The sequence below is a fragment of the Phyllobates terribilis genome, unplaced genomic scaffold (assembly GCF_046119375.1).
Source record: "Phyllobates terribilis strain yellow unplaced genomic scaffold, ASM4611937v1 Scaffold_7__3_contigs__length_470593459, whole genome shotgun sequence".
NCBI lineage: Eukaryota > Metazoa > Chordata > Amphibia > Anura > Dendrobatidae > Phyllobates > Phyllobates terribilis.
The window spans coordinates 65619227-65633321 of record NW_027362767.1 but is presented as its reverse complement, the minus strand read 5'-3'; the positions used below and the strand labels follow the sequence as shown (position 1 = coordinate 65633321).

The 14095-nt window shown below is 53.9% G+C and overlaps 1 protein-coding gene across 3 annotated transcripts in view; it reads right to left on the bottom strand.

The window, feature by feature from the left end:
• LOC141153665 (coiled-coil domain-containing protein 170-like) overlaps positions 1-14095 on the bottom strand; it is a 69745-nt gene that overhangs the window by 44383 nt on the left and 11267 nt on the right. For 2 of the 3 annotated variants that reach the window (XM_073638679.1, XM_073638681.1), the window contains exon 4: positions 4434-4541. The exons of the other annotated variant lie outside the window; for it this stretch is intronic. In XM_073638679.1, the coding sequence (XP_073494780.1) occupies positions 4434-4541 (108 nt within the window). The remainder of the gene's footprint in view (positions 1-4433; positions 4542-14095) is intronic. 3 annotated transcript variants of the gene reach the window in all.

The following is a 14095-nucleotide window of genomic DNA, read 5'->3' as shown; positions in this document are numbered from 1 at the left end:
TGGCAGTAGATGTTAATTTGATCGACTACGCCACCCGTTGAGTGCGGCTTTGAAGCCACCGCTGCAGAGCAGTCCGCTGAGGCCGGTGGTATATGTGCAGCAGTGATGGTATAACCCCCAACGGGAGGGGTATGGCCTCAGGGCAGCAGGTGTGGATGATGGGTGTAGTTATGTTGTAGAAAGGAGAGTCAGAGACTTGAGGTGCAGTTTCAGGGTTTTTACTCACGGTTGTTCTCTCAGTCACTCTGGCCTTGAGTGACCACCCGAGCCGTGCTGCGTCCACCAGGTCCTGGACTCGGCTAACCCCCAGGCAGTTCTGGAGCGTGGTCCTGAGCTCCCTTTCTCCCTCTCTGTCTCTGGCCGTTCCCACCAGGGATCCACCTTTGGCCGGCTCCCTCGGGTCTCTTAGTGGTCAAACCTCCTCTGGGTTCCCTGACCCTATGCTTGGTGTGCCTTTCTGGTGGATTTGGTGAGGGTCGTGGCAAATCTTGACCACGACCTCCGGTTCCTGGCTGAGGATAAGTGGCCTCCACCAGTTCGGGTTCCGGTACCCGTGTCCGCCAACCCTTCACCCTTTTTGGTCTGATTCTGGGTTCTTAGGGTTCCTTCTGACTCTGCTTCTCTGGGCCTTTCTTCCTCCTCTCTCTCTTCAATGCAGGCTTGGCCCTGGAGCTGGGCCCAGCCGGAGCCACAGCTCCCTGTCAGCCCTCCTGGCTGAGCTCCTCTGCTAAAAAGACCCTGTCCTAAGATGGTGCCCACCATATATACTCCCTCTATGTGTGAGCCCAGGTGACTAGCACCCAATGAGCTCCTAGCTTTACCCAGAGTACTCCCCCTATCTGCCCCTACACTACTGGGATGTTCCACCCCCCTCCCACTCCAGCCAGGGACAGACGCTGTCGTACCTGCACATTTACTTGGTGGGAGTACCGTAGTTCTGTCCCCCGGAAATGGGATGTATGTAGTGCATGCAGCCTACTGAGCTCAGTTCCACACTCCATCCTTACCCGGGAGTGGAATACCACACCTCTGGCTTGAGGTGTAATACCCCTGTAGCAGCCGAATCCTCAGGGTGCTACATTCCCCCCTGGTAAACCACAGCACGTCCTCGGGCTGTAAAAGAATAAAATATCCAATAACATACAATTTTTTTTTTTTTTAAAACATCATAAACATATAAAACACTATATATATATCAGCAGCATAATACTCTTCATATAAAACTTTTCATTATAAACATTCTTGTTCCTCCGGCCACGGTGCAACTTGTGACCGGGTAAAGTGCAACAGTCTCTTCTGGAAAAAACACAGTTCCTTATGAAACCAGTAGGGGGCGCCTTAGAAAGCGCAACTATATACAAGGGGAGGTGGCCGCTCTCAGTCCTCGGCCAGTGGGATTAGGGAAGAATGACCGCTCTCAGTCCTCGGCCAGTGGGATTAAGGGACATACGGGTAACAGTTTAATTTGCTGGTCCCAACGGGGACTATAATGGTAACAGTTCCTGTACCCTAACGGGTAACTATTTTACAGTTCCATTTACCGTACTTTAGTAGCGGCGTCCTCCTGATGCTTCCTCCAGCGAGAGTGGGGTGATCTTGGCGGGCGCCGGAGCCGGGATCAGGGGCTCATCCAGGGGTCTTTCTTTCCGGAGTCGGGGATGGTAGTACTCCGGTGACCACTCAAAGGGCTGCCCATCCGGGCAAATATGCTGGGTTAACAAGTCTTCACCCAGGTGCGGCACTGTGGAGGTTGAGGGCGCGGTGATGGCAGCGGCACCCGGGATCACTAGGCCTTGCGACCAGGCTTGGGGTACCCTGAAGGTAAAGGGCACCGTGAAGACGGCGGCGCCCGGGGGTACTTGACTTTGCGACCAGGCCGGTGGCTCAGTAGAGGGCGCTGTTGGTACTGCGGCGCCCGGGGGCACTCGGCCCTGCGACCAGGCCGGTGGCGTCTCCTGCTTGGCCGCGCTCAGGGTTGAGGCGCGTGACGTCACAAGGGGCGTGGTCGCGGCTCCTGCTTGGGGCCTAGTCTGGAGCGGTAGCGGTGCGGCAACGGGCACGATCGGTGGGATTTCGGGCTCTGCGACGGGGAGCGGGGGTAGGCTTACGGTGGCTGGGCTTGGGGTAGTGACGTCCCCTTTACTTGCCTCCGTCTCTTCAGCTCCCTCTGCGGCGTCGTCTCCGGCCTCCGTCCCTTCTGCATCCTCTTCAGGGGCAGGCGTGCTCCTCGTTGCGGGTGGTGTGCTCCCCTGGCGGGTTCCAGCCTGCTGGGCCATCTCCCTGCTCCATTCCGTCAGCGTTTCTCGCTGCACCTGGGCCATCCTCCATGCGAGGCCCTCCAGCGCGGTCTGTGCACGCTCCCGGTCTCGGGGGAGCTGTGCCAGGATCTCCACCAGGTCTTGTGGGGTGGTTGCTTGCATCAGGCTCCTGACCACAGGGTCGGTGCTGCCTGCCTCTCCCTCCATCTCCGGGTACGGCTCCTCCAGACTCCTCCAGGCTGCACCCATCTTCGCTCTTTTGTTCTGTATCCGCCCACACTCAGGGCGGTCCTGGGGCAACTTGGTGATTGTCAGTTCCAGGGGCAGACCCCCCACGCTGATGGACATCGCTAGCATCGCAGCCTCTGCTGGTGGGGACGGTCTTCGTTTTTGGCGCCATTCTTGGTCCTGGCCCACGATGGGAGGTCGTCTCTTACCACCCTATGGCACGCCCATAATGGCGTCCGCTCTGCCAGGGCGGGAAATCTTCTCAGATGGCGGGAAAAAGCTGCAGATGGCGGGCAACCGGCGGGAAACGACCCGTGATGGCGTCCGATGGCGGGGACCCTCCGGAATTGGTGGGAGACTTCTTTTTACGGTACAGATAAACTTTTCTTCAGGCACGCAGTACCCGGTGGTTGCGGGCACGTTATCCTGCCAACTACGCCAAAGTTGACGCGCCCCCTGGGCCATGTTCAGGGGATACCCGGAGCCGGATCTGGGTAGGGGTAGTAGTCCTTGTGGCGGTGACCCGGTCCGTGCCCAGGGTGTCAAACTAAGTGGCAGTCTATGGCAGTAGATGTTAATTTAATCGACTACGCCACCCGTTGAGTGCGGCTTTGAAGCCGCCGCTGCAGAGCAGTCCGCTGAGGCCGGTGGTATATGTGCAGCAGTGATGGTATAACCCCCAACGGGAGGGGTATGGCCTCAGGGCAGCAGGTGTGGATGATGGGTGTAGTTATGTTGTAGAAAGGAGAGTCAGAGACTTGAGGTGCAGTTTCAGGGTTTTTACTCACGGTTGTTCTCTCAGTCACTCTGGCCTTGAGTGACCACCCGAGCCGTGCTGCGTCCACCAGGTCCTGGACTCGGCTAACCCCCAGGCAGTTCTGGAGCGTGGTCCTGAGCTCTCTTTCTCCCTCTCTGTCTCTGGCCGTTCCCACCAGGGATCCACCTTTGGCCGGCTCCCTCGGGTCTCTTAGTGGTCAAACCTCCTCTGGGTTCCCTGACCCTATGCTTGGTGTGCCTTTCTGGTGGATTTGGTGAGGGTCGTGGCAAATCTTGACCACGACCTCCGGTTCCTGGCTGAGGATAAGTGGCCTCCACCAGTTCGGGTTCCGGTACCCGTGTCCGCCAACCCTTCACCCTTTTTGGTCTGATTCTGGGTTCTTAGGGTTCCTTCTGACTCTGCTTCTCTGGGCCTTTCTTTCTCCTCTCTCTCTTCAATGCAGGCTTGGCCCTGGAGCTGGGCCCAGCCGGAGCCACAGCTCCCTGTCAGCCCTCCTGGCTGAGCTCCTCTGCTAAAAAGACCCTGTCCTAAGATGGTGCCCACCATATATACTCCCTCTATGTGTGAGCCCAGGTGACTAGCACCCAATGAGCTCCTAGCTTTACCCAGAGTACTCCCCCTATCTGCCCCTACACTACTGGGATGTTCCACCCCCCTCCCACTCCAGCCAGGGACAGACGCTGTCGTACCTGCACATTTACTTGGTGGGAGTACCGTAGTTCTGTCCCCCGGAAATGGGATGTATGTAGTGCATGCAGCCTACTGAGCTCAGTTCCACACTCCATCCTTACCCGGGAGTGGAATACCACACCTCTGGCTTGAGGTGTAATACCCCTGTAGCAGCCGAATCCTCAGGGTGCTACACTGACATCATGTCTACACGTGAACCCCCCCGCCACAGCCACTGGAGCTCACTGATTGGCTGCAGTGCTGTCAAGATGACATCAGCACCACTGCCTATGCCCTACATCAGGAATAGTGTTGGAGACTTACCGGTGGACCCTGGGAAGGTGAATACAGTGTGGTTTGCTTTTGTTATAGTAAACTCCAGCCAGGGAAGAAATTTAATTGAAAGGGAACAACACCATTAAAAATTTTCTTTGGTTTACAGTTTGTTTTCTTGGAAATCAACCATCGCTGCGAGACAGCAGAACATGTGCAGTACTTACAAGCTCTTTTCTGCTGAGCTTATAAGCATCGTTGTGATCACTGGAGCGCAATTCACCGCACTGCTTACAAGCTAGACAGCAGCAGTGGTCGGTCTCCGACGTAACCCGCTGTAAACAAAAGAAAAGTGTTACTATCTTAGGTATGGTGACAAATTGTAATAAACAGTAAGCTGAATTTTGGCGATACGTGAGTGGATTTCTTTGTTCCTCATAGGAAAAAAAAAGTTTCCTGTCATTTAACTAACTTATCCTCTCCCTGTACTGGTTTTTATCCAATGTGTTCATTCACATTTTTCTTACTACTGGTACATGTTTGCCTAGCATAGTTGATTTTTGTCTTTCTTATTGATGAGAATAACCCCTTAAAGGGAATCTGTCATCAGGATTTTACCTCCCAAACTATTTATATGTGCATGTAGCTCTTTCAAAGATATAGTAACATAGTAACGCAGGTTGAATAAAGATCTAGGTCCATCTAGTTCAACCTTCCTCCCCCACTTTTACATTTTGTCTAATTTAACTGTAACCCACAATGTTATGCGTATCGAGGAAATCGTCCAGCCCTTTTTTGAAAGCTGTTATAGTGTCGGCCATCACTACCTCTTGTGGTCGGCATTCCACAGTCCGACTGCTCTGACTATAAAGAACCCTTTCCTGTTTAGCTGCTGGAATTGCCTTTCTTCCACCCGTAATGAGTGCCCCCTGGTCCTTAGTATGGTCTTTGGAAGGAATAAGTCATGTGCTAGTCCTTTGTACTGACCACACATATTTGTACATGTAAATGAGATCCCCTCTGAGGCGTTGTTTTTATTAGCTAAACAGACTGAACTTTTCCAACCTCTCATCATATGAGAGGCCTCCATCCCTTGTAATAATCTAGTTGCCGCCTTTGAACTGACTCTAACTTCTTAATATCCTTTTTAAAATGTGGAGCCCAAAACTGGATCCCATATTCCTGATGTGGCCTCACCAGTGATTTATAAAGGGGTAACAGTACATTGGAAATCGCAGGATTTTATTTCTGTTTTTATACATCCTAAAATCTTATTTGCTTTTGCGGCTGCTGCTTGACATTGAGTACTGCTGCTCAGCTTACTTGTAACCAGAATACCCAAGTCCTTCTCCTGTTCTGTAGTCCTGAGTATACTCCCATTTAATGTGTATGCAGCAATAGGATTACTCCGTCCTAAGTGCATTACTCTACATTTATCTACATTAAACCTCATCTGCCAAGTGTTTGTGTGGCACCCCAGGGGTCTGGTTTCCACAGTGATAGCAATATTACGTCTGAGAGCAGGTGGGAGGTCTCCTGGCCAGGAATCCTATGCATGCCACACCTCCTGCCCAGTCCTGGGAGGGGAAGAACTTCCCCTATATAAAACTGGGGCTGAGGCAGGGTTAGAGAGGAGAGAAAGAGAAGAAGAAGAGTCCCAGACAGAGACATAGTCTGGTCTGGAGAGGAGCAGCTATAGGAAAGAAAGATCAGGAGCTCAGTGGGAGCAGTGCTAAAAGAAGTCAGGGGCTGGAAGCTGTAGAGCTCGCCCTGATTGAAGAGTTCTCACCGGACCCGGAGTCCGAGGCTGTGGGGACTAATCCTTACCCAGCAGCAGAAACCGACCGGCAGGGGATTTCAGGTCCTCTGGCCAAGAAACCCGAAGGCACGGTCACACGCAAGGGACCAGCACCGCCGTCGTGGAGCGGAAGCTACCAGAAGGCCCCGAGTCACCGGCCATACGGGTGAGCACCACACGGTACACTCAGGGACGTGGGCTACTTTTACCCGCCTCTAGCAAGGTAGCCAGAAGAGTACAGTTAGTTGGGGAGGCCTACAACTCCGCCTGGCTAGGGGAGATCCCATCTGCTCACGGACTGACCAGGCCCCGATCGCTAGCCAGTACTCCGGGAGGGTCTACCTTTGTCATCAGTAAAGACCCTGAACTACACCGCACCGTCTCTGAGTGGTTCCTGCTACCTGCATGCTATTCTGCTACCCCCTTCAAACACGTCGGCTGCCCTGAGGCCATACCCCTCCCGTTGGGGGTTATACCATCTACGCTGCACAATCGTACCACCGGCCTCAGCGGTCTGCCCTGCAGCGGCGGCCTCATAGCCGCATTCAACGGGTGGCGTAGTCGAACACCGTACCATCTTCTGCTAAACTCCGCCACTCAGCTTGACTCCCTGGGCATGGACCGGGTCACCGCCACGAGACTACTACCCCTATCAGATCCGGCTCCGGGTAGGCTCCCGCGTGCGCAACGCTGCGCGACTCAGGCCCAGGGGCGCGTCAACTTTGGCGTAGTCGGCAGGATTCCGTGCCCGCAACCACCGGGTACTGCGTGCCTGAAAGAAGACTGTTAAACTTACCTGTGGTGAAGATTCCCGCCATCCGGCGCCATCTTCTGCCTTCTTCCCGCCATCCGTGGAGTTTTCCCGCCGTCGGACGCCATCTTGAAGACGCCGCGCGGGAAGAAGAGGGGCGTGGACTCTGAAAGCGCGCGAGAACTGAAGCCCCGCCTCACGTCAGGACGTTGCGTAAGGTCCTGGAAGGAGCCCAGCAGACGCCGACGTCACAGGAGCGCGACGGAAGGTCCTCAACCCTGACGATCCACTGCGGAGCCGCGGCCTACGGAAGAGGATCATCGCAAGGTAGGCCACGGTCCACTAGGGGGGAGGAGGATGTCGGATACGGAGGAGAGCTTCACTGCCACAGCCACCGCCAGCGCCGCAGCTGCTGCGGTCATGCCTTTCACCATGCCCTATATCCCGGGGGCAGCCTGGCTACCCCAGTACTCAGGGGAGTCACATACCCTGAATGACTTTAGAGAAAAGCTGGATAGCCTCCTCCAGGTGTACCCCCTCACAGAAGAGCAAAAAGTGAGCATCCTGGTGGCCCAACTAACCGGGGCAGCCCAAAGGGAGGTAAAGTCCTGGCCACCTGGGAGGAGGACTGTCGCAGGGATATTAACCCGGCTGAAGGACACCTTTGATACCCGCACCTCAGCCGAGATTAAGCTTAGATTCTACGGGTGCAAACAGCGAGCACATGAGAATGTAAGGGACTATGCACTAAACCTACAAGAGGCCCTGAGAGCCATTAAGCAGACCGACCCTGACGGCGTGGGAAACGAGGACAGGCTGTTGACCGAACAATTTATAGAGGGACTATATTGCAATGCCCACCGAACCCAGTTGCGGGCAATGGCCTTACAGGATCCTCATCTGGACTTTGCACAGTTCAAGGACAGAGCCATCCGGGTGCTCCGAGAACCGGCACCGGGTGGCGTGGTGACCCACAGGCGCCCTACTACCGCTTACCACCAGGAGGCGGCGCCCTTGTCGGCAAGGCCTGTGGGAGCTGACGCGCAGGCTTTGAACAATGACCCGGCTCCAGACCTGCACCATCAGGTCCAAGAGCTAGCTAAAAGCGTTGCTGCGCTAACCCGAACTGTGCAGTCTTTACAGGTTTCTGCTCCAGGGAAGATCCAGCTGGCATCCGGACCGGAGGACATCCCGTGGCGTCGACCAAGGAGGACCCCACCGGCCAGAGGAAGACCCAGCGACCGATACAACGAGGACGGACAACCCATCTGCCGCCGCTGCAATCAACCCGGACATATGGCAAGGTACTGTCCTTTAAACTGGCACAACCTGGGGTAGAGGGCCAACCCCCAGGAATAAGATCACCAGGCCCATCGAACTGGCGTGACAAATACGTGGGAGGACGTCCAGTCTTGCCTGTGGTACTGGATGGCATTCCTATGAGTGCCCTACTTGACACCGGGTCACAGGTCACTACCATCCCGTACGTGCTCTTCAAGCAGTACTGGAATGACTCGGATATAACCCGCTACCCTGGCGACGACTTGAGTATCATCGCCAGCAATGGTCAGCCCGTGCCACAGATCGGATTTAAAGAGGTGACCATTAAAATCGGTAAAGTCGAACTGGCAGCACAGGGACTGATCATTGTGGACATTGACAAGCGCGAGAGTCACCCAAAGATAACTCTAGGAACTAATGTGATTGAAAATTGTCTTGCAGAGGTGATTCTCATTTTACAGCAGGTTGCCAAGAACGCCAGCTCCGGCCAGCAGCGAGTGCTCCAAAAAGAGATCCGGGCACTGATGCGACGGCAACAGGTGGAACTCTCCGGTGGTGAGATTGGTAGCGTGAGAATGTGTGACCCTTTCCCTATTGCCATGCCCCCGAAAAGTGAAATGATGATTTGGTGCCGGGCAGCTATTGGTCTGAGAGGTAGAGATTACCAGGCAATGGTAGAACCAGTCTACTCAGACAGTAGGCCCACCATTTTGACGGCACGGGGGGTGGTTGATGTACGCCATGGGAGGGTGCCCGTTCGCATAATAAATATCGGGAAGAGGGAAGTATACCTGCCCCGGTATGCCACGCTAGCCAAATTGTATACCATCGACCAAAATTCTGTACAGTCAGTGGAACCCTTGCCTCCATCTCACCTAGAGGAAGGTAACGGCTCTAAGAAACCAATGGAGGACTGGTGTCAGCAACTACATTTGGGAACTGACTCCACTCCCTCACACCAGAAGCAGGGAGTCTATCGGGTGGTTCAAGAGTACGAGAGAGTGTTTAGTAAACACCCGTTAGACTTCGGGCGAGTAAAGGGGGTAGAACACCACATCCCCACGGGAGACCATCCTCCCATAAAGGAGAGATACCGACCCGTACCCCCTGCACACTACCAACACGCCAAGGGGATGCTTAGAGACATGAAGGAGGCTGGAGTAATCAGGGATAGCTGTAGCCCCTGGGCAGCTCCACTAGTCTTGGTTAAAAAGAAGGACAACACCATGAGAATGTGTGTAGATTACCGGAAAATCAACCGTATCACACACAAAGATGCGTACCCCTTACCAAGGATAGAGGAGTCTTTGGCTGCTTTAAAATCTGCTAACTTCTTCTCCACTTTGGATCTCACTAGCGGGTACTGGCAGGTTCCTGTAGCAGAGGCGGACCGGGAGAAGACCGCATTCACCACCCCGATGGGACTTAGCGACTTTACCTGCATGCCGTTCGGACTCTGCAACGCACCAGGAACCTTCCAACGATTGATGGAATGCTGTCTGGGACACCGAAACTTCGAGACGGTCCTGTTATACCTGGACGATGTCATCGTCTACTCCAAGACCTACGAGGACCACCTGAAACACCTGGCAGAAGTGTTCGAAGCCCTGGCAAACTACGGCCTAAAGGTGAAACCCTCCAAGTGTCACCTCCTGAAACCAAAGGTGCAGTACCTGGGACACGTGGTGAGTGCTGACGGAGTGGCTCCCGACCCTGATAAGATCACCGCAATTAAGGAATGGCCAAGCCCCTCCAGCGTAAAGGAAGTGCGGCAGTTCCTCGGGTTGGTAGGCTACTACCGAAGATTCATCCCCGGTTTCACCAAAAAGGCAGCTCCTATGCAGGACCTCCTGATAGGCCAGTCCAGGAAGGCCAAGAACCTGAAGCCACCCTTCAGATGGGAGAAGCTGGAAGAAGAGTCCTTCCGCCAGCTGAAGATGGCCCTCAAGGGGGATGAAATCCTGGCGTACCCTGATTACAGCCAGCCCTTTATCCTCTACACCGACGCAAGTAACATCGGGCTAGGAGCCGTACTGTCCCAGATCCAGCAAGGGAAAGAACGGGTAATTGCTTATGCCAGCCGAAAACTGCGACCCACCAAAAGAAACCCTGAGAATTACAGCTCATTCAAGCTAGAGTTCCTGGCAGTGGTGTGGGCAGTCACCGAACGCTTTAGGCACTACCTCGCCTCTTCCCGGTTCACCGTGTACACGGATAACAACCCGTTGACACATCTGGACACAGCAAGACTCGGTGCCCTGGAGCAGAGATGGATGGCCCGTCTGTCCAACTATGAATTTATGATCAAATACCGGGCAGGACGCTCCAATACCAACGCGGATGCCTTGTCCAGAATGCCAAACCTACCGGACGTAGGGGAAGATCCAGAGGAACTGGAAGAAGTTGAACTCCCCGCGTTCCACCGTCATGGGACTATCCAGTATTCCCACCGTGTAAGGGGTAAGCAATCTGCTACGTTCAACCCCTTACCTCATTACAACTGGGCGGAAACGCAAGACAGTGACCCCGCCGTCCAACTGGTGAAGGAGATGCTGACTCAGCCAGATGCCCGCCTTGACCCAGACGCTCCGGAGGAGGCCAAGCAACTGTGGGTTGAGAAGAGTCGACTGTTCCTTTACAAGGGGAAGTTGTGCCGCAGAATGGTTAACTCCCGGACGCATGAACTGATCTGGCAAGTAGTGGTGCCAAGAAGAGACGCGGCTATGGTACTGGAGGCATACCACAACGGAGCTGGGCACTTCGGATGGAAGAAGCTGGAGTTCCTGCTGCGCGGGCGGTTCCATTGGGTAGGCATGAGAGGAACCATCGAGAGGTGGTGCAGAGACTGTGGCCCATGCAACCTAAGAAGGAGGGACCGTGCTAGCCAGAAGACTCCCCTGCAGTCCATCGTCACCAAGCAGCCGTTGGAACTGGTAGCCTTGGATCATGTAAAACTGACCCCCAGCAGAAGTGGCTACGTCTATGCGTTAACCATCGTGGATCACTACTCCCGGTTCTTGGTTGTCGTCCCCGTCAAGGACTTAACGGCTCAAACAGCAGCTAGAGCCTTCCAGCAGCACTTCTGCCGTCCACACGGATACCCAGAGCAGGTGCTGACGGACCAGGGACCTGCCTTTGAAGCGGAGGTCTTCCAGGAGTTCTGCACTCTGTATGGCTGCCGGAAGATAAGAACAACACCCTATCATCCACAAACCAATGGACTCTGTGAGAAAATGAACCAGGTGGTGATAGACCTTTTGAAAACATTGCCCCTGGAAGAACGCAGTCTGTGGCCTGAGAAACTGCCTGATCTGGTGGACCTATACAACCACATCCCTGTAGGTTCTACCAACTGTACCCCAGCTTACCTAATGAGAGCAAGACCTGGTAAGCTGCCTGTTGACCTGGATATGGGAGTCCTGACACCCGAGGACACTTCACCAGAAGCAGACTGGGACACAGAGAGGCAGCAGCAGTACCGGAAAGTACAGGAGAGCGTGGAGCGAAGTCTCTGTCAAGCTAGAGAAAGACAGGAGAAGACTTACAACCAGTATGCTCCCGCTGTTCCCCTGGTACCTGGAGAGCAGGTCTTGAAGAGGAAGAGACGGCTCCACAAGTTGGACGACCAGTGGGAGAAGGACCCGTACACCGTACTGCCCTCAAGCCATGAGAACCCGAAAGTCTGCACAATCAGTAAGGATGGAGGAGAAACCACAGCCATTGTATCCCGAGATCACCTGAAGAAGTGTCCCGAACAGCTACGGAACCCTGAAGAAGAACAGGAAGACCCTCGACCCGCAGAGGAAAGGGAAGATATGGTCAGTACTGTGCTCGAAGACTTCCCTCGGTCTTGGACTCAAGTCAATGGCGCTGTTGTGGTACCCGTCCTCACCTTCCTCCAACCAGCATCTCAAGTACCTACGGAGAAACAGGTAGAGCTGGAAGAGCAGCCGGTCCAGGAGGTAGAAGACCCCACACAAGCAGACCAGGAGGATCAACCCTCTGCTTATAGTGAGCCTGCCGTGCCCCTAGTGAGCCAAAGATCTCGTAGACAGCTGCCCAATTTACCTTTGACAGCCCCTACACCCTGTAACTCAGGACCAGTCAGTCAGCTCCGTAGGTCTACTAGGGTCACTAGAGGCCAGTTGCCCGTACGTTGGAGGATTTAAAGTGCTCAAACTGTTTTATTTGTATTTACTTGTTTATTGTTGCTTGTGAATAATTGTGTATTTCTAGTTATTTTATAGGTGTCGTTTATGGATTATCCGGAATCCTTTGTACATATGTTTGGAGCGTAACCCAGGAACGGACTAAAGACTGTTAAAGACTCGGGGCAGGACAGACCCCTACCTGGTTACGGCTCCCTGTTCTTTGGTGGAATGGACACCCTTGTTTTCTTCAAAAACTGCACCCGGTTGCGGACACGCCGTGACCATCCTAATGTGTTTTTCTTTATTATACGGTTTCTGTTTATAACTTGTTATGTTTACAAAAGTATGTTTAGTCCCGGAGTACTAAATTTCACTAGGGGGGAATGTGGCACCCCAGGGGTCTGGTTTCCACAGTGATAGCAATATTACGTCTGAGAGCAGGTGGGAGGTCTCCTGGCCAGGAATCCTATGCATGCCACACCTCCTGCCCAGTCCTGGGAGGGGAAGAACTTCCCCTATATAAAACTGGGGCTGAGGCAGGGTTAGAGAGGAGAGAAAGAGAAGAAGAAGAGTCCCAGACAGGGACATAGTCTGGTCTGGAGAGGAGCAGCTATAGGAAAGAAAGATCAGGAGCTCAGTGGGAGCAGTGCTAAAAGAAGTCAGGGGCTGGAAGCTGTAGAGCTCGCCCTGATTGAAGAGTTCTCACCGGACCCGGAGTCCGAGGCTGTGGGGACTAATCCTTACCCAGCAGCAGAAACCGACCGGCAGGGGATTTCAGGTCCTCTGGCCAAGAAACCCGAAGGCACGGTCACACGCAAGGGACCAGCACCGCCGTCGTGGAGCGGAAGCTACCAGAAGGCCCCGAGTCACCGGCCATACGGGTGAGCACCACACGGTACACTCAGGGACGTGGGCTACTTTTACCCGCCTCTAGCAAGGTAGCCAGAAGAGTACAGTTAGTTGCGGAGGCCTACAACTCCGCCTGGCTAGGGGAGATCCCATCTGCTCACGGACTGACCAGGCCCCGATCGCTAGCCAGTACTCCGGGAGGGTCTACCTTTGTCATCAGTAAAGACCCTGAACTACACCGCACCGTCTCTGAGTGGTTCCTGCTACCTGCATGCTATTCTGCTACCCCCTTCAAACACGTCGGCTGCCCTGAGGCCATACCCCTCCCGTTGGGGGTTATACCATCTACGCTGCACAATCGTACCACCGGCCTCAGCGGTCTGCCCTGCAGCGGCGGCCTCATAGCCGCATTCAACGGGTGGCGTAGTCGAACACCGTACCATCTTCTGCTAAACTCCGCCACTCAGCTTGACTCCCTGGGCACGGACCGGGTCACCGCCACGAGACTACTACTCCTATCAGATCCGGCTCCGGGTAGGCTCCCGCGTGCGCAACGCTGCACGACTCAGGCCCAGGGGCGCGTCATTTGCCCATTCAGTCATCTTATCCAGATCGTTCTGCAATATCGTAATGTCAAGATCAGATTTTAATATCCTACATAATTGGGTATCGTCAGCAAAAACTGACACTTTACTCTCAATCCCATCCACAAGGTCATTAATAAAGAGGTTAAAAAGAATCAGTCCTAGCATAGATCCCTGCGGTCCCCACTGCCGACTATATCCCAGTTAGAGAACGTACCATTTATGATGACTCTTTGTTTCCTGTCATTTAGCCAATTCCTTACCCATCTGCATATAGTTCCCCCAAGTCCTTGCTTCTCTAGCTTCAGTATAAGGCTGCTATGTGGTACAGTATCAAAGGTCTTTGTAAAGTCCAGATAAATCACATCCGCCGCATTACCAACATCCAGATTTGCACTTACCTACTCATAGAACCTCAACATGTTGGTTAGACACGACCTATTCTTCATGAATCCGTGCTGATTATCATTTATTA